General features: G+C 42.5%; 1 protein-coding gene across 9 annotated transcripts in view; it reads right to left on the bottom strand.

The window, feature by feature from the left end:
* Positions 1-19,847, bottom strand: part of HECW1 (HECT, C2 and WW domain containing E3 ubiquitin protein ligase 1) — a 445,591-nt gene that overhangs the window by 55,044 nt on the left and 370,700 nt on the right. For all 9 annotated transcript variants that reach the window (XM_064366737.1, XM_064366740.1, XM_064366742.1 and 6 more), the window contains 4 exons: positions 13,970-14,075; positions 12,967-13,063; positions 5,409-5,492; positions 4,882-4,991 (listed from right to left, as the gene is read on the bottom strand). In XM_064366737.1, coding sequence (XP_064222807.1) covers positions 4,882-4,991; positions 5,409-5,492; positions 12,967-13,063; positions 13,970-14,075 — 397 coding nt within the window. The remainder of the gene's footprint in view (positions 1-4,881; positions 4,992-5,408; positions 5,493-12,966; positions 13,064-13,969; positions 14,076-19,847) is intronic.

A 19,847-nucleotide genomic window follows, 5' to 3' on the forward strand; every position in this document is an offset into this window, starting at 1 on the left:
CTGTATTGATATTGATGCTGAAATAAACATACCTGTACACTAAGGCTCAGAGCATTTAGGAGTTTATATTAGATTAGAGTTTATGTTAGATGACTTTGCATCATAAGAGTAAAGTTTACAATAATAATAATTCATTAACTCTTTATAGAGAACTTTTGTCTCATTTAGAGTGCTTCATAAATACTTTACTATGTATACCTTTTAATTTAAAAAAGAATGGAAAATTAACATTCTTATCCAAGTTTTACAGGTGGCCAGAATCAAGGTTTGCCCATTCAATAACCATTTATTAGTTACTTATTACATTCCAGGTACTAAGCTTACAATTTAGAGAAGACTGATGCTGGTAAACTCTCAGAAATGAGTATATAATACAAGTTATGATGATGATTGGATTGATATTCATGAAGGAAAGAAACCCAGTTCTTTGAGATCACAGAATCTGCTGGCTAAGTCTGAGAAGGCTTCTCTGGGGACGATCTGAAGAATAAATACGTGCAAATTCAATTGCAGGGGTCAAGAAAGGCTTTGCTTTAAGAGAGGCGATGAGCTGTGAGAAGAAGAGCATTTCAGGTGAAAGATCAGTATGTGCTAAGGTCCTGTGGCAGAATGGAAAGTGGTATTCTAGTTGTCTGGAGCACAGGGTACAAGGACCAAAGTGATACAAAAACAAGACCTGAGAGGTGGGCAGGAGCTGCATCAAACAGGACAAAGTACATTGTTAAAAATTTTGTTTTATGCTGAGTGTAGTAGGAAGCCATTGCATAGTGGCTGGCATGATATCATTGAATCATAAAAATATCAGTCTTCCTGCAGAAAAGAACAAAACCCCAGAGGACCAAGGAGGATTTAAAGAGCTCAAATGGGACTAGGCTGGTGTCAGTGGAGATGAAGAGAAGTGGGCAGAAGATGTATTTAAGAGGCAATGAATTGAATATAAGTAGTGAGGGAGAGGCGGGTGTTAGATTTTGTAACTGAATGTGCTGTGGCGGCATTCACTGAGATGGGGAGCAGCAGAAAAAGAACACATTTGTTGGGGAAGAGCATGAACTTGGCCTTTGATGATGGTCCCTTTGTCTGGAGAGGGACACAGTTTGAGTGGACAAAAACGCCTGGGTTTGAGCTGTAAGGATAACAGAAAGAGGGTGAGGCTGCAGGAATGGTCAGAGTGCTCGTAGATGAGATGTCTGGAGTGGTCTCCCAGAAGCAAACTGGAGAGGGGATGTGGGGGGACAGCAGCTGGTCATGTTACACGCTGCCGAATATTAGGAAGGTGGAGAACTGCCCGCTGGATTGGACTGGGTGGCCAGAGTTCATGGCGACCTTAGCAAAGACACCTCCTTTCATGTACAGGCGTGACAGAGAAGATGTGTGCAGGTTTGCTAGCCTTGTGGGTCTGATGGCAGGCCTTTGAGACAGTTTCTGCTGTATGGCTTCAACTTCTCAGTGAAGTAAAACAGGACGTCATCTGCTAGGAGACAGAAGGGGTGCTGAGGGTTGGAGGCTTTAGGGGAAATGTTTGAAATAATGGTAGAGAAGATCGGTGTTCAAGGTTCATGTGAGATAAAAGATGACTAATTTAGAATTGTTAATCTGCCTTGTGAGGTGAATTTTCCCAAGAGTGCCTGATTGCAGAGGAGGGTTGGGGAGCAGACAGGAAGGTTCATCTAGGGGTAAAGCTCTGCCAGAGGGTGCAAACAAAACGGAGAGGGTCAGGAGAGTTCAGGGCATTGGCAAGGATGCTACTGAAGTGATGAACTGCAGAATCTACGCTGCACCATGGAAAGATGATAGAAAGGAAAGGAGAAAAGTCCATGGACCGGAGACCTTGACGAGGCCAAAGGATGGTACTAGGGAGGGTAATGGATCAAGCACATTGGAAGGGAAGAGGAGGTTTGAATTAGTGATTTTGGAGAAGATCATAAGGTCAGGAATGTGATTTTGGGAATAAGTGGTTGAGGCGGGGGAATAGAGTCATTGCAGACAAAGTCCAGAAACTGGGAAGCCAGGGAATGGAATGAGGGTCCCTGCTGATGTTGAAGTCATCCAGAGGACGGAAGGACCTGCTTGGGAAGGAGAGAAAGATTACCAGACAGTGGCCGCAGGCCTTGAGAATGAGAAAAAGGTTGTAGATGACAGCAACTGGGAGAAAGGGAGTGGAGGGATATGGCTGAGTGGTAAAAGCAAGGAAACGTGGGGGCCCCGCCCACCTGCGCCCTGCAACACCTGGGCCTGAGGCAACCAATGGCCACCACTTGAAAAGAAGTGGCCTTGGTGGGATACCAGGTTTCAGGATGTACACAGAACTAGAATACAAGTCTGTACGTGCAAGTATAATTTTCTGTCCAGCACATTTCAGTATATTTTGTATGATGATTTTCATGACCGCTGGTACTATCATGATCACTGCTGTGCATTTTTCAAATAATTGATGCTTTACAAAGTACTTTGGCATAAATGTCATGATTCACAATCTCTGTAGCACCTAAGTTCTAAGTTCTAAGAAAACGGGGATTGTAAAGTTGAAAATCAACATGTTTGGATTACATATTCTAGGACCCTGCGGTCAATGCTAGAAAATAAAGAAGTACTTTGACAAAATGAACTGGATGATTACTTAGATTCATGGCATCAGTCATATCTTCATCAGGAAAGTTTATTCCTTTTAGAATACCCAAATAATTCTCATTTAGGAAATAACTCTTCATTTGCTCTTATTTTTCTATTTGCAATATGATATCTCTCCCATATAATGATATTAACATCATAGTCTAGTATCAAAGTCTGTAGACCAAAACACAGGCAATATTATCAGGCTGGGACAATCTCTACAACATGGCAGACCATCATCAGATCTACAGCTCCTCCAAACTTTTTCCCCAAAGCACCCTGCTTTTGTCTTTGCTCCCCAGAAATAGGTTTCCCTCTAAGTGCTGAAAGTGTGTGACTGTGCCGATGCTGGCTTTAGCAAAGCTCCTGGTCATCTTAGACAATGGGATCTTAATTATGTTGTGTGTCAGAGATAGCAAGCATTGCACATTTCCTTAACAATGCTGTTGTTTGAAGGAAGTGACAACAGGGAGATACTATCCTGAAAACATATTTTAACAACTAGCAAAACTACCTCTAAGAGAGAGTTCTGAATGCTACAACCTGGAGGAACCAGAACTGAAAGATACTCTAGTCTGGAGGCCTACGGCAGTACTGAATAATCCTAACTCTGAGTGTGACATCCCTTCTTAGAGACAAAGCTTATTGCCAAGGTCTGTTTCTCTTTGGAATTTCACCACTAGCATCAAAAACCACGTTCCGACCCTGACCCTAGGGCTTATGAGATGGGATGTTCCTAGATGTTTCAAATGAATCTCTTTTACTTTAAATGGTACAACCATAGAAACCTACAATGTGATAACGCCAGAAAAATACAAATGGAAAAGTTCTTCAATATATGGATCCAGTCTCGAGGTATGGATTTGACCTAAGCTCTTTATCTTGATGAATCCAGAAAATATCTTTTTTTGTTGTTGTTCATTTGTTTTTTGAGACAGGGTCTCACTCTGTCACCTAGGGCGTGGAGTGCAGTGGCACAGTCTCAGTTCACTGCAATCTCTGCCTCCCGGGTTCAAGAGATCCTGCCTTAGCCTCCTGAATAGCTAATACTAAAGATGTGCACCAACACACTTGACTAATTTAAAAAAAAATTTTTTTAGTAGAGATGAGGTCTTACTATATTGCTCAGGCTGTTCTTGAACTCCTGGGCTCAAGTGACACGCCCGCTTCAGAGTCCCAAAGTGTTGGGAATACAGGCACGAGCCACCGTGCCTGGTGAAAATATCTTTTATTCACTAAACAGTTTAACATATATATTCCCTCACTTGGAATGGAAAACACATACAAAGAATTTTTGTATCATAAGTTCATTCTCATACATAAAGAAAACAGGGGAAATAATTTTGAAATGTGTTAGAAAATTCTTTGGAATCTTTGTGGAGATATAACAATAGTTCCTAGTAGCCGTATCACCAAAAGTGGTGTGCAATTGAATTCTGAGTCACAAGGCAGAATGTTTCAGAAAGGGCACTTCCCTTTGAAATGCTTGGAGAGTGACTTTGGAATGCAATAGTAATTTAAAGCAGTGATAGTAACTTTTCCTGCAAAGGACCAGAGAATAAATATTTTAGGCTTTGCAGACCATGTGGCTTCTGTTGCTGTTTCTCATGTCTGGTGTGAAAGCTAACATAGAACAGGCATGACTGGGTTCCAATTATACTTTATTTATGGACACTGCAGTCTAAATTTCATGTAGTGTTCATGTGTCATAAACTACTATCTTAAAAATTTTTTTCTTTTCGTTCTTTCTTTCTTTCTTTTTTTTGGAATAGGGTCTCTGTCTTGTCCAGGCAGGAGTGCAGTGGTGAAATCATAGCTCACTGCAGCCTCAGTCTCCTGGGTTCAAGGAATCCTCTTGCTTCAGCATCCCTAGTAGCTGAGACTACAGGCACATACTACCTCACTTGGCTTATTTTTAATGTTTTTGTAGAGAAGGGGATCTTGCTACATTGCCCAGCCTGGTCTTGAATTCCTGGGCTCAAGTGATCCTCCTGGCTTGGCTTCCCAAAGCACTGGGATTACCGGCATGAGCCACCTGTCCAGCAAAACATTTTTTTTCCAAATGCTTCAAACTGTAAACCCCATTCTACCTTGTGGGGACATTATAAAAAACATGCAGCAGTTTGTCAAAACCTGATAGAGTGCATTTTCAATTAGGGAACTGGAAATGTCAAGAGAAAGAACACACATATACAGTTGCTTTCATTCACTTTCACCTGGGGAAACACACATGGCCACTTAACGGGAGCTATTAGGCCAGATTCCCATTACCTGGGGAGTTCTGAGGTGAGGAACAGGGTGAACAGCGGGGAGAGAAGCTATACCCAGGGTGGAAGGCAGCCTGCAGGGGGACGTAGGACATAATCTCTTCTTCAAAGAGACTGCAAATGAAAACAAAAAAAAAAAGAGTCAGTTTTACATCCCTGAGAAAGTGTTCACGAATTGGGGTAACAGCAGTTACAGTTCTCACAAAGCAACAAAAGCAATCAGATTTAAATGTGGTATAGAAAGACAGGTACATCCTGGCTGCAAATTCTCAGTGTTGTTTTAAACCCTGATTACTCCTACAGCAAAGTTCCCATCAAGTACTTTACGCAGCTCTTGGTACCTCAGTTGTAAATCTAAGGACTGTGATGGACACAGGTGTACAAGGGTGGGGTCCCACTTCCGTTGCAGCTACTAGAATCCTCTAGAACAAGTCATGAGTGTTTCAGTCTAGGCCATTTTCCGGGTGGCCATGATGGAGGAGAACTGCCCAGGGAAGCTTTTCCAGAACGCTTTCAGGCCTAGCCCCTTACCTAAGCAAAATGACCAGGTCTGCGTCACAGGACAACTTCTCAAGCCCGTGATTACCCTCAGTCCGAATGTAATGGATTTTCTCCCTGAATCATGTGAGAAAGAAGAAGAAAATTAGACACAAACACATTAGCCTGGAATACATCTTCTGATATCTTTTCTTCCTCTTCCAATACTGCTGCATAGTGATGTTCTAACATCCTGTGTATTTTGCAGTATTCTAAGCTCATATTGCAGGCTTGCAGGATGCTCTCTAAGGGATGGCCTTTCTATAGACTTGCACAGATACAGAAGCTGAAGAACACAGCAAAGTTAGGCCCTCAGGTAGCTAAGACAGTCAGGAGTGGTGCTGGGTAAGAGAGGACTCCTGAAAGACTGTTCTGGGCTCATGTCATGTTGGAAGCCATGGGAGGAAAGAGTTAGCGGGGTGGGTGTCTCCTGAGTAATCCTGTACCTGATGGAAAGTTTATAATACCAGTGCCACACTGGGCACAGAGGGGGCCTGGCCCCCAGAACCAAGAACAGTCTCCCAGGTCAGGCAAAGCACAGACATCAATTTTGTCTCTGTAAGCTACAACTTGTCTACTGGCCCTTTTAGACAACCTCCAACTGCAACTGGGAAAATTATTTCAAGTAAGTCTATGGATAAGTAGAATTTTTTTTGGATCAAATTAACTTTGTAATTTGCTTCCCTGATGTCATTCAAATAATACAAACACCATATCCAAGGACCTTTCCATTGTATGCATGCTTCAAAGGAGTTAATATTTTTTGCCTTTTTTGAAGAGATACAGAAAAAATTGGGGAAAATTAAGGATCTTTTAAAAAAAATCTTTAACTTTTTTTTGTTTAATTGTTATTTTGATGTAATTTTAGAGTCATGTGTAATTTTAAGAAATAAACAGATCCTGTATACTCCTCACTTAGTTTCTCCCAGTGGTAAAAGATGGATGATTTTCTTTCCTTTTTTCTTGTGACAGAGCCTTGCTCTGTTTTCCAGGTTGGAAGGTAATGGTGCCATCTCAACTCACTGCAACCTCCGCCTTCTGGGTCCAAGTGATTCTCATGCCTCAGCCTCCTGAGTAGCTGGGATTATAGGTGTGTGCCACCATACCTGGCTAGTTTTTGTATTTTCTTCAAAAAAAATTTTATTTTGAGACAGGCTCTCACTCTGTTGCTCAGGCTGCAGTGCAGTGGCCTGATCACGGCTCACTGCAGCCTCAACCTCCCAAGGCTCCAGTGATCCTCTGGCCTCAGTCCCCCAGTGTAGCTGGGACTACAGATGTGCACCACCGCACTCAGCTAATTTTTGTATTTTTAGTAGAGATGAGGTTTCACCATGTTGTCCAGGCTGGTCTTGAACTCCTGGGCTCCAGAGATCCGCCCACCTCAACCTCAGCCTTCCAAAGTGCTGGGATTATAGGCTTTAGCCACCATGCCTGGCCCAAAAGATGAATGATTTAAAAAAAAAATCTATTTTCCAAAATACTGCAGACACAACTTTTTCCTCTTTTTGATTATATTAATATAAATCCAAATCTTTATCATAACTTGTGTATTTTCTGGAAAAATATAATCAATTTTACCTTTTTGTATGGAGATCTTTTTTTAAAGGCAAGGGAAGGCTTTGAGCCTCTACAAAGATAGACAGAATGGGATTAAACAGGGAAATGCACTGTGATCCAACTTCAGTGCGGGTGAAGCACCGTTGAATGAAATGGCATCACTAGAACCTGGGGGGGTGTTTACAGTGGCTTCACTGGGGCTTGAAACAGGGAACAGCACTGCCCACATGTCATTCTGCAGGGAACATGTGGAAGCCCAGCCAAGAGAACAGAATATCCCCACCCACCTCATCACCTGCTTCTCCCTCTGCCTATGTTCTTGACCCCATCCCTGGACTTTTTAATCCAAATCCTGACACTAACTCACAGCCCTGTTGTTTGAAAGATGCTCTTGAATTTTCTCCTCTAGTTTAATGACGTTGGCCTTATAAATGACCTCAAATTTATATGCTTTCCCAATGATAATGTCCCCTCGGTCAGGTTATTCTGCTGCCCCAAGGGATCCACATCTGGTGAAGCCCCTGGCCTCCCTGCCTGGAGAAAAAGAAGCTCACAGAGGGCCATCTCCACTAGGGCAGCGAAGTGCTGTCCCCAGTTTAGAAAGTGCCACCCAGTGCAGCGGCTCTATTGTGGCACCACCATATGGACCGCATCCAGGTGTCAGAATGCTAAGTACAATTTTATGAGAGTTTTGGTGGCTCTCCATCAGATATTATACCCTCTGTCATGTCTAGCAATATTTCATGCAGAGCCAGTGGTGCAAGGGACCTCCAGATGCCCCCAGGACTCCATCCCAAAGTGCATTGAGAACTGGGGAAGACATCCGGGGGTGAGAATGTCAGCTGTCTCTCCTGCAACTATCTCTTGGCCATCGGGAGAACTCCAGAGCACACTTTCTTTAGAGCTCAAGACAGGGCAGTTGCCTGCCTCCTTGACATCTTGACATCTCCACTTGTGGCTTCAAAGACCTTCAAACTCAATATACAAAATGAAATCCTTGACATTCTTTCTCTCCACAGGCCAGTCCTCCATTCTTTCCCATCTCAGTAAATGACACCATTATCTACTCACCTGTGCAAGGCCCATACTTGGCTGTCACTCTTAATTGGTCTCTTCTCCTCACTCAATACGTTCAAGCTGTCATCAGCTCCTGTTGTTTCTGTATCCACAGTATCACCCCAAACTGCTCCCTCCTCTTCATCCATATTTTTTTTATTTTTTTATTTTTGAGACGGAGTTTCGCTCTTGTTACCCAGGCTGGAGTGCAATGGCGCGATCTCGGCTCACCGCAACCTCCGCCTCCTGGGTTCAGGCAATTCTCCTGCCTCAGCCTCCTGAGTAGCTGGGATTACAGGCACGCGCCACCGTGCCCAGCTAATTTTTGTATTTTTAGTAGAGACGGGGTTTCACCGTGTTGATCAGGATGGTCTTGATCTCTTGACCTCGTGATCCACCCGCCTCGGCCTCCCAAAGTGCTGGGATTACAGGCTTGAGCCACCGCGCCCGGCCTCTTCATCCATATTTTACCATTATCCACACGGCCATCATCTCTCACGTGGGTTAATATAATAGTTGCCTGCATAGCCCCTCTTCCATCTTATGTCCCTCTCCAGCCTATCTTTTTCTCACAGAGCTGCCCAAACATTGCATTTGTGTTTTTAATGACCACAGATGCAATCATATTTCATATTTCATCTGTGGTCATTACAAATACAGATACAACCATATTTCTTTCCAGCTGAAAACTTCTCAATTACTTCTCAAATAGAATTGCACTTCAAATAAAATTTTTCCCTGTTGGTGATAGGGCCTCCCTCTCCACGGTAGGTCTCGCCCACCCTCTCAATCCTGGGCCACACTAGCGTTCTGTCATTCTTCACTTACATCTAAGCTTTTCCTGCCTCAGGGCTTTTGCATACTCTCTCCCTGACCTCTACTTTGCATCTCAAGGCACAACTCCTTATCTTTCAGGTTTCAGCTTAAGCACCACCTACTTGGAAAGGCCTTCCCTGCCTTTGGCTTAGGATGTAAGTCCTCTTCCTCTGCACCAGCATATTATCCACTATTGCTGAATTCTAATCATGTTCTTTATGGCACTTAACATAGTATGTAGCTATATATTTGGCTTAAAAAAACAAACCCCAAGCTTGTCTATTATCTGTCTCCCTCAATAGATTGTAAATTCATTTTGAATTTACATGTCTGTTTTGCTTGCTACTGCATACATAGCCCTGGGACAATCCTGATACAGATGAACTACACAATCAAAGCACTAGTTGAAGGACCGCCTCCATACCCCTTAAAGATAACAGATGCCATTAACCTCTGGGTTTTCTGGCTCCATCCCCTTCTCTACATGTGGCTTCCTGCTTTTCACTGCAAGTCACTGCTGTTGCCTGGACAGTTTTCTAAATACTCAAACCCAGCAACTGGCTTCCCGGACCCAAGACGTAGACTCCATGACTCCTGGAGAACAGCAATGGCTGAACAGGGGTCACTGTCTGCTCTTGAGGACCACAGAGGAAGCCATGAGTTTTTCTGGCTGGGGTCCTGAGGAGAGTGGTATTCTTTTCAATTTCTGAATCTTCAAAGTGGATCTGACTCACCCCGACATGGCACTCAGGGGCAGGTGGAGGCCTCGTCATGGAGAGCAGGGCCCGGCTTCCTGCATCTCTTAGGCTTGACCTCCTGAAGAACATGCTCTTGCTCTTTTCTTTCTGCTTTTTTAGTTCTATTGTCTCATAGTCTAGTTTCTGATAGTCATTGTGAGCCTTCTGTTTTTGATGAAATATTTGGGTTCTCAACCTGGGTCCACAGTTTCTTTAGGGTCCATTAATTATTTGAAATTATATTCAGAGGTTTATATTTATATGGAGAGGAGAGTCCATAGGAGCCTCCATCAGCATCTCAAAAGAGTTCATAACCTCCAAATAGGTTATTAGTTTCTACACTAGATAATTTCCAAGTTTTATTTCAATTCCAGTGTGTCCTGATTTCAAGTTCCCTCAGCTCTGCAAAATCATAATTGTACAATCCCATACTGCAACAAAACATTTAAAGTTGCTTGGATTTTGTTATAATGTGATATATAATAGGGCTGAAAACAGTTTACTGTCCTTTGGAAATATATTCCACTCATTTATATAGGTAATTACTTAAAAAAGAAAACTTTTCTAATGATTAAAATGAGGCTTCAGTGTCTTTGGTGAGTTGAAATTCTTCCAAAAAGCAAACAGTGAATTCATTACTTAGCGGTAGAATCAGTAACGTAAAGAATGTTCAAGAGCAATCATGAGTCAAAAACCCTTAAGATAATACAACTCCCCTGGAAATCCCTTGAAAATTCCCTTAGGTTGTTAGGTGAGTTGAAGAGCAGTCCATGAATGAGTGACCCATGTGGTTGAGTATGACCTGCCTTCTGCGGCAGGTGCAGTAATGAAACTTGGGCAGAGAATTCTTAAGAGCTGAACATAAATGAAAGTGACCATTCATCATGCTAAGGTTCATTTGTTCATGCTAAAGATCTTTCATTCACTCTAAAAGTAATCGGGTTTCATATTTTTAAAATCCCATACTGCATAGTGTTTCCTATTTTCAATCCCATACATACCCAGGTATCAGCCTGATTCACAAGACTGCACCAAATGGGCAGGGAATAATGAAAGGCAGCCATTGATGGGGTTCTGGCTAACCCTGCCTTATCCTTTACACATCCTCATGTAAGTATAACAACCATGCCCACATTGTGACCCCCATTTCAGGTTCTAAGGGGCAGAGTGGGCACAAAGACAAGGAAGAGAAAGACCTTGCTCTAAAGAACTTAGAGTACTTAGGGAGACACAAGTAAATACAGAATATGAGAGATCTAAAAATATCTTCGAGGCACAAAGCATGCTATCAAAGCAAGACAAAAGAAATACTAAAGCTTGCCTAGATCACTGAATTTTTGCATTTGATCTGAGCCTTTAAAATGGGATGAGATGTCCTTAACAGGGAAGTCATTCCAGGAAAGACAAAGGCAGGAGAGTACACAGCCTGTGTGGTGGAGGTGGAATACCCTGGAAGGATGAGCTTAGCACAGGATGGAGAGTTAGGTTAGAGCTAGACTTTGGAGGCCATGGACATTGTGCTTAGAAATACTGACATTAGCCCAAATAAGGCAGCTCATATCTGTAATTCCAGCACTTTGGCAGGCTAAGGAACATGGAGAAACCCCGTCTCTACTAAAAATACAAAATTAGCAGGGCATGGTGGTTCATGCCTGTAATCCCAGTTACTCAGGAGGCTAAGGCAGGAGAATTGCTTGAATCTGGGAGGTGGAGTTTGCAGTGAGCCGAGACCACGCCATTGTACTCCAGCCTGGGCAACAAGAGCGAAACTCCATCTCAAAAAAAAAAAAAAAATCTTGACTTTGACTCTAACCCCGGTGAGGTGGCTAATACCTGTAAGCCCAGCATTTTGGGAGGCTGAGGTGGGTAGATCACTTGAGGTCAGGATGAGACCAGCCTGGCCAACATGGTGAAACCCCATCTCTGCTGAAAATACAAAATTTAGCAAAAATTTCCTGGGTGTGGTGGCGTGTGCCTGTAGTACTACTCGGGAGGCTGAAGCTCAGGAATTGTTTGAACCCGGGAGGCGGAGGTCACAGTGAGCTGAGATTGTACCACTGCACTTCAGCCCAGGCCACAGAGCAAGATAGTGTCTCAAAAAAAAAAAAAAAAAAAGAAATCATGAAAGCTTTTTTGAAGGGTAGGGAGGATGTGATTTAATCTATGCTTTAAGTAGGTAACTCTGGTTATGGTAGGGTGATAGGGAATATTTTAGGAGAGACCCCTGTATGGTCCAGAAGAGAAATGGTGAGCACCTAAACTTGAACCATGGCAGGGAGCAGAGAAAAGGAGGCTGGAAGAAGAGGGAGGAGATGAGATGAAGAACAACTGAGCGGGTGGTGGCTTTAATTTGCGGAGTGAAAATACAGGGAACAGAGGTGTCAATGAGGGAGTGTTGGAGGGAAGGAAAAGTGAATGATCCATTCTGGTGGGAGTGGAAAGGACTGCAAGGCAAAGAGGCTACTTGAAGTTGCTGGTGGATTCACTGAGGAAGTCAGAGTATTGCAGATATCAGCCCGATTCACAAGACTGCACCAAATGGGCAGGGAAGACTGAACGGTGGCCATTGATGGGATTCTCGCTCACCCTGCCTTATCCTTTAACACATCCTCATGTAAGTGTCACAAGCACACCCACATTGTGACCCCCATTTCAGTGACAAGGAGACTAAGGGCAGAGGGTTGAATAACATACTTCCATCAATAGTCCCTACAAGTTAGAGTAAGAATTCAAACGTCAAAGGGATGTGCTCTTAAACCCCATGCCTCTCCAGCTTTTGGAAGGCTGGAGAGTAAACCAAAAGAAAGAGATGTTTGAATATTTTGCTGAGAAAGCAGGATTTAGGTTCAGGGAGTATTTCCTCTTTTTATAATTTTAGATTGCTATCCCTTCCACATGAAGGGATTCAGAGTTTTAGCAGCACTTCTTCATAAATGACCCCAATGAAGAGTAAGATGTAAGTAGTTGGAACATACAGTAAACTTTCTGTTTGCTTGTTTATTTTCGAACATGGTCACTCAGTATTTGGTTTACCATTCAACGATTATATTTCAAAACAAAAAGTAATTTATATGGTGCTTTACATAAATAATTTTTTAATGGAAGCTATTTTGTTTCCTCCAAATCAATGTGCTTCCTTCCAACTCAATGGAAATCATTTCAGTACCATATAAATGATATGTAATCTGATAATATGACTGTCTCTCATTATGTCATTTCCCAGAAATAGGAACTCCCAAACCCTTCACCTTGAGGATTCAAGTTCTTATTTAGATGCACAAATAAAACACATGATAAGCTTCTGCTTTTTCTCCACAGACGTGTTTCCCACCAGGAAAAATGGCTGGAAAGACCTAGAGTTCCAGGGAGTGAGGGGTGAGCCTTACCTGAGTGCGTGGTTTCTTGCTAAGCTTGGCTGACGCTCTTGCAGCATTTCAAAAATGTTTGGCTGGCGAAGAAATGCCACAATCTTGTCATTATATGCTGAAACAGACAAAAGCACAGAGCTGCGGTTGGGTCTGCCGCCCAGAGATAATCATGCTGATGATTGGAAAATGGCTGCTTGATACCAGGATTAATGAAGGAGTTTGAAGGGCAGGCAGCATACTCATCAAAAAAATGCAAGCTCTTGAGAGTTTTAAAAATGTGACATAATAGCATTATAATTTTTTTAAGGGATCAAACTAAGTGCGGCAGATCTATGTTAATCGTCCTTAACATTTCAGGATCTTTACTGGGTATTAATGCATCTCTGCATGAACAGGTAAAGGAGAACAAAATAGCTCTCCCATGAAAGTTCTCCTCTCTTTCTTCTAATTTTTCTTGGTCATTTTGCCATAGTTATGATAAAAGATTGTTTATGAGTGCAAAGAAATCCATGTGTTGATTTCCCGGTAGTGATAATGGAAATGCCATTTAGGTGCTCTCACTTTGTTTTCCTTGATACAAGCGGCATATGTTTTGGAAAAAGGTGGCTGAAGTTAGGAATGGAGACTGTAAACTTTATGCCATACATACATGGAAAGAGAGGGATACATTAAACACTGTGTCTGGCAACAGTAAAATTCACCTCCTCATTTAAACCATACTCTTGTGCACTGGGTTAACAAATCACTGAACGGAATAAGACAGAAGAGACCTGGGAGTTTGGGAAAGAATAGAAAAGAGAGGGAGGGGAACAGAGAGGTGAGGAGAAAGGAAGAGGTGAAAGGGCAGAGGGGAGGATGGGAGCAGGGGTGGGGGAGTGCACTGTATCCTAAAAGAGGAGAAAGAAAACACAGAATATTGAGTATTAAAGGGTTCATGACAAAAACCAGAAAAATAAACAAAAACCCAAGGCTAGGTATTGGTATTATTTGAGCCAGGGGCTCAAAGAAGCATGATACATACCCAGTGGCAATGACTCATGTTGATGTTGGCTTCGAATAGCAGCTACTAGGCTGTGTCCTGGCCTGGCCAGTAAAGAGGCTCCTCTGTTTCTAGAGACTTCTGAGGCCTAATTTTAGAATAAAAGCATAAGCATTAGAAATTTGTATTAATTTCAGATGTCTTTTGATACCAGTTTTTCAACCTAAGGGGTAAAAGATTCTGAAGTCACCTAAGTTGAAAAAGTAATAAAGTTACAACCCTCAAAGTGATGGAAAAGAAAGCTTACAAAAATGTCTAAGTAGAGTTGATGATGTGCTATATTATGGTTAAGAAAGCAATCTGGCTTACTCCTGTAATCCTAGCACTTGGGGAGGCTGAGGCGGGTAGATCACAAGGTCAGGAGTTCAAGACCAGCCTGGCCAACATAATGAAACCCCATCTCTACTAAAAATACAAAACTTAGCCAGGCATGGTGGTGGGCACCTGTCATCCCAGCTATTCAGGAGGCTGAGGCAGGAGAATCGTTTGAACCCAGGAGGTGAACGTTACTGTGAGTTGAGATCATGCCAGGGCATTTCGACCTGGGCGACAGAGCAAGACTTCGTCTCAAAAAAAAAAAAGAATGTAATCATGCCAAAATCACGAATATTAATCAAATTATTGAATAGTCCAAGAAACATTTCTCATCATACATTTGTTAAAGAGAGATAAATCCTAGATAAATATCATTGGTAAGGTTGGCCTATAACTTTCTAACAGGTAGCATTGAACTTCAGTACTGAGTGTATAATGGACTTCTTGCTTAAACAGCATTTATTACACCTGGGGTCATTCTTTGTTGAATGCCCGTTATTCCATTCACTGTGTTGGCTTCTGTTCACATAGCATCTTATATCCTAACGAATTCCACAAGATAAGCATTATTATCCAAAATTTACAAATAGGGAATCTGAGGATCCAAGAAAAGTAAGGTTTCCCCAAATTTTCAACCGTAAGAGAGAGAACCAGGATTCTAACACTTGACTGCAAATCACTTGTTTACTCCTTCTACGTTGACAGCCTGCTTCCAATATCTTGGTTTTGCTTGGGCATTTTGACAAAACTTCATGAGATAAATAACTTGCTTAGCCTAAAGTTGATACTTGTGATGATTAACTTCAAACTAACTTAGCTCAATTTTGCCGGTGCAGCCGGGTGCAGTGGCTCACGCCTATAATCCCAGCACTTTGGGAGGCTGAGGCTGGTGGATCACCTGAGGTCAGGAGTTCGAGACCAGCCTGACTAACATGGAGAAACCCCACCTCTACTAAAAATACAAAAAAATTAGGCTGGCTTGGTAGTGCATGCTTAAATCCCAGCTACTTGGGAGGCTGAGGCAGAAGAATCGCTTGAACCAAAGAGGCGGAGGTTGCGGTGAGCTGAGATTGCGGTGACCCATTGCACTCCAGCCTGGGCAACAAGAGCGAAACTCTGTCTCAAAAAAAAAAAAAAAATTTCCCGGTTTGGTGGTTCACATCTGTAATCCCAGCACTTTCGGAGGCTGAGGCAGGCGGATCACTTGAGGGCAGGAGTCTGAAACAAGCCTGGCCAACATGCTGAAACCCCATTTCCACTAAAAATACAAAAATTAGCTGGACATGGTGGCACATGCCTGTATTTCCAGCTACTCTGGAGGGTGAGGCACAAGAACTCCTTGAACCTGGGAGGCAGAGGTTGAAGTGAACTGAGATCGCGCTACTACCCTTCAGTTTGGGTGACACAGTGAGACTCTTGTCTCAAAAACAAAACAAAACAAAAAAACTAACTTAGCTCAATTTTAAATTTTGTAAATCCTGTAAGTTCTAGAGCATGATAATGGACATTCTCACTGTGATTCTACATACATTTTGTTTTTTAAGACCTTTGCAGGGTAAGATGTTAAAAATTGAGGCACTATAGATTTTCTACATTGCAGTACACTTACCAGATATATAGGATTTAATGAAGAGTGTAACTCATCCTATGATATTTGGCAAAGTATGCTAAAATAGGCTTTAAAATATTTAAGAATTTTGAAGTGTTAAAATAAAGACTTTGGACAAAGTAAATGTACAGTTTAATTGAGCAAAGAACAGCGTGAGAATGGGGTGGTCCTTACTCAGAAGCAGAACCCGAAAGGGCGGAGAGAGCTCTGTTCCGCAGCCGTGGGCAGGCAGCATTTATGGATGGAGAATGCGAGGGTGGCACAGAAGCAGCTGGATTGGTTACAGCTCAGCGTGTTCTTTATTTGAATATGGTCTGATCAGTTGGCCACCTGCGATTGACTGAAGCTTGGCTCTTGTGATTGGCTGAGACTCAACTCTTTGTTGCAAAAGTATACTCCCAAATTAGGTTTTCAGTTAATTCATGTCCCAAGTGAGGTGGCAATTCATTACATAATGACTCAAAAGTATGAAGGCATCCTCAAGCCAAGTTTAATTTAATGTAACAGATGATAATTTTGTAAGACACTTAGAAACTGAGTTCAAACACCGAGATTAAAAAAAAAGGCAAGACAATTCTCCCTCCGAGACCAGCATAAAACTCACTCACACAGAATTCAGGAGAGGTGATGAGGACCTGTGCTACAAAGTCTAAACAAGTCAGTTCCAAAATGGCCACTTAAGAACAGGCCATGTGCGATATTGCAGATCATAACGAAAAACCAGGTCATTGCTGATTTTCCTTTGGGTCCCACTTCCATACTCCACACCCAAGGATAACATCCTTTGTATGCAGACAGGGGCCGCCAGTTCACTCTCTGTATGTGGTAGTCTTTGCTGCTTTTCTGGAAGTTGTAAGGATGCAGATGCATCTGTTTTCTCTCCTGGTCCTTCTAATTGCCCATGGCCTATCTTGAAGGACAAGGAACTAGATCCTGCGCCACTTTGGTGGGCTTCTCACTTTGATGTCATTAGCCCTCAGCTCTGCTCAGCTGGCAAAGCCAGACAGCAGGGTTGAGAAGCTGGTACTTCTGCAGCAGCACATTCCAGTCTCAAATGTTTACAAAGCAAAAGATGAAAAGTTTGCTGATCAATAAACTATGCAGTACTGAATCCTCGTACTTCTCTTTTTTCTCCATGAATAAATAAATAAGTATGTGAAGGCTTTCTGGAACTAAAACTATAAGCCTCTTTTTCTTGGAGGGAATCATGTCAGTTTTCCTTAATGTGTATTTAAAATATTATTGATCTTGTAAAGACAAGAGTCTCAGAGACCCACCAGTGGAAGGTTATCTAAGTGATAAATTACAGAGAGAAACTGGGGAAGCAGCAGGTTTGCTAGCTGAACTCGGGAAGGCTTGGCTGTGCACTGAACTCAGGAGACATTTGCTGTTTCACCCTGAGTGAAAGTGTCTAACTGTCAGGGCATCACCCAGAAATGAATAAGGCTTTGAAACAGAAAGAGGCTCACTTCTATTCCTGGCCATCGCAGGAAATTCATTAATGGTGCCTACTTCTGAGGTCACCCACTCACAGGCAAAACTAAGCAGACTGAATAACTTCAGAAACCAGCTGAAGTCCAGCTAGCCCAAATGCAGATGACTGACTGACGAACATTCTTCAGGCCTACTATGAGTGTGATAGAGGAAATAACACAGGGGGAGATAGGGCTTGTAGGGCCCCTGAGCCATAGGAACGTCTGCAAAGGGTTGTTGGTACTGGATGGCCCATAGACCAGAGCCTAGAGGACCGGAGGGTTGGATAGAAACGCCATTCTCCAACAAGGGGCCCTGGAAGGGACAGAGATGAAGACAGTTTCAGGCAGGGATGGAGGAAATTCCAAGGGTCTGAGTTTGAACTAGGATTTAGTATGTGCTAGGATCCTTGAAGCCCTGCAGTGATACTAAACAATCCATCCTGAGGGATGTCTGACAGCAATTGAGTGACTGATTTGAATCTCACTGCAACCATGATGCCAACATTGTTTTCTTTTCTTTATTTCTTCTTCTCCTCCTCCTCCTCTTCCTTCCTTCTTCCTTCTTCTCCTTCTCCTTCTTCTTTAATGATGTCTTGCTCTGTTACCTAGGCTGAAGTATAGTGGTGCGGTGCGATCTTGGCTCAATGCAATCTCTGTCTCCCAGGTTCAAGTGATTCTCATGTCTCCGTCTCCTGAGGAGCTGGGATTATAGGCGCTCACCACCATGCCTGGCTAATTTTTGTATTTTTAGTAGAGATGGGGCTTTGCCATGTTGGCCAGGTTGGTTTTGAACTCCTGACCTCAGGTGATCTGCCTGGCTTGGCCTCCCAAAGTACTGGGATTATAGGCAATAGCCACCATGCCTGGGTTTTTTTGAGACAGATTCTCTGTTATCTAGGCTGGAATGTAGTGGTATAATCATAACTCACTACAAGCTCAAACTCCTGAGTCCAAGCAATCTTCCTGCCTCAGCTCCCTGAGTAGCAGGGACTACAGGTGCATGCCACTGTACTTAGCTAATTTTAAAAATGTTTTTGTAGAGATGGGTTCTTGCTATGTCGCCCAGGCTGGTCTTGAACTCCTGGCTTCAAGAGATCTTCCTGCCCTGGCCTCCCAAAGTGCTGGGATTATAGGGGTGAGCCACTATGCCCGGCCTGCTTTGTTTTTCTAAGATCAGAAAATGACTACAGGACTGATTTTCCATTTAAAACCAAAATTACATGACTATAATTTCCTGGCATTTGACCGCTTCGGTCTTATTAAGTTTCTCAGGGGTGTGTGAGCATGTGCACATGTGGTAAGGGGAGGGGGAGCGGAGAAGAGCCCCTGGTGGCCTGCCTCTCCCCAGACATGCTGAGACAATTCTATAATTGGGTAAAACCCAGTGTGTAGTAGGGACTACTTTTAGGATTTCTTTTTCTTTTCATATTGATAGCTTTCATCATAATTGTAAATGCAAAAACTTCAAACCTTTAGCTCTCCAGACAAAACAAAATAGTTATCTTCAGAAAATAGTTTTCAGCAACTGGTAAACAAGCTGCTCTTCAGTGTTGCAATTTGGGAATGCACACTGGTGTGTTTCCTTAAAGCGGTGATTGAAAATTGCATGTTTTAGACTGAATTTGGGTTAATAATCAGCTAACACTCTCTCCGCAAACACTGGAGACCTGATGATAAAAAAAATGTAGCAAGTTCACAGGAAGGGCTCAAAGGATGAATTTACATTCATCTCTAGACTCCCTCTGTGTTCTGAAAATATGTCATTAACAAAGTTGCCAGAATTATCTTAAGGAAACAAAAGAGAGATATTTGAGTTATTCAATATTTTTATAGTAATTAAAAGCTGACAATAAACATCATGTGCAAGAAAGCCTTGAGTTAAATGACGGTAGACCCATGTGATAAAATACAGAAAAATTTTAACGGTGTGGAAACTGTCTACGAGGCACTGTAGTGGTAAAGTGAGACACAGAACCACAGACAACACAATCTAATGTCTCTATTTTTATGTGTCCCAGTGTCTCCAGATGGGGAATTACGCTTTTCCATCTGTGTCTGTGTTCTGCATTCATTACATATTGTTTATACAGTGACGTGCTTCATGACGATGTTTCAGTCAACAATGGATGCATACGCAACGGTCTTCCCATAAGCTTAGATTAGAGCTGAAAAAGTTCTATCACCTGGTCATGTCATAGCTGCCATACGTCATGGTGTAATTGCTTTAAAAAAATAAATGCCCAGTGTTTATAGTCTACAGTAGTGTACAGGAAATGTCCTTGGCCTCACACTCATTCACTGACTCACTCACTCACCCAGAGCAACTTCCAGTCCTTCAAGCTCCATTCACTGTAAGTGTCCTATACAGGTGCACTATTTTTTAAATCTTTTATACTGATATTTTTACTGTACCTTTTCTATGTTTAGATATGTTTAGAGGCACAAATACCATTGTGTTCTA

The sequence above is a fragment of the Aotus nancymaae genome, unplaced genomic scaffold, assembly GCF_030222135.1.
Source record: "Aotus nancymaae isolate 86718 unplaced genomic scaffold, 86718_ANA_hifiasm-v0.15.2.pri h1tg000065l, whole genome shotgun sequence".
NCBI classification, from domain to species: domain Eukaryota; kingdom Metazoa; phylum Chordata; class Mammalia; order Primates; family Aotidae; genus Aotus; species Aotus nancymaae.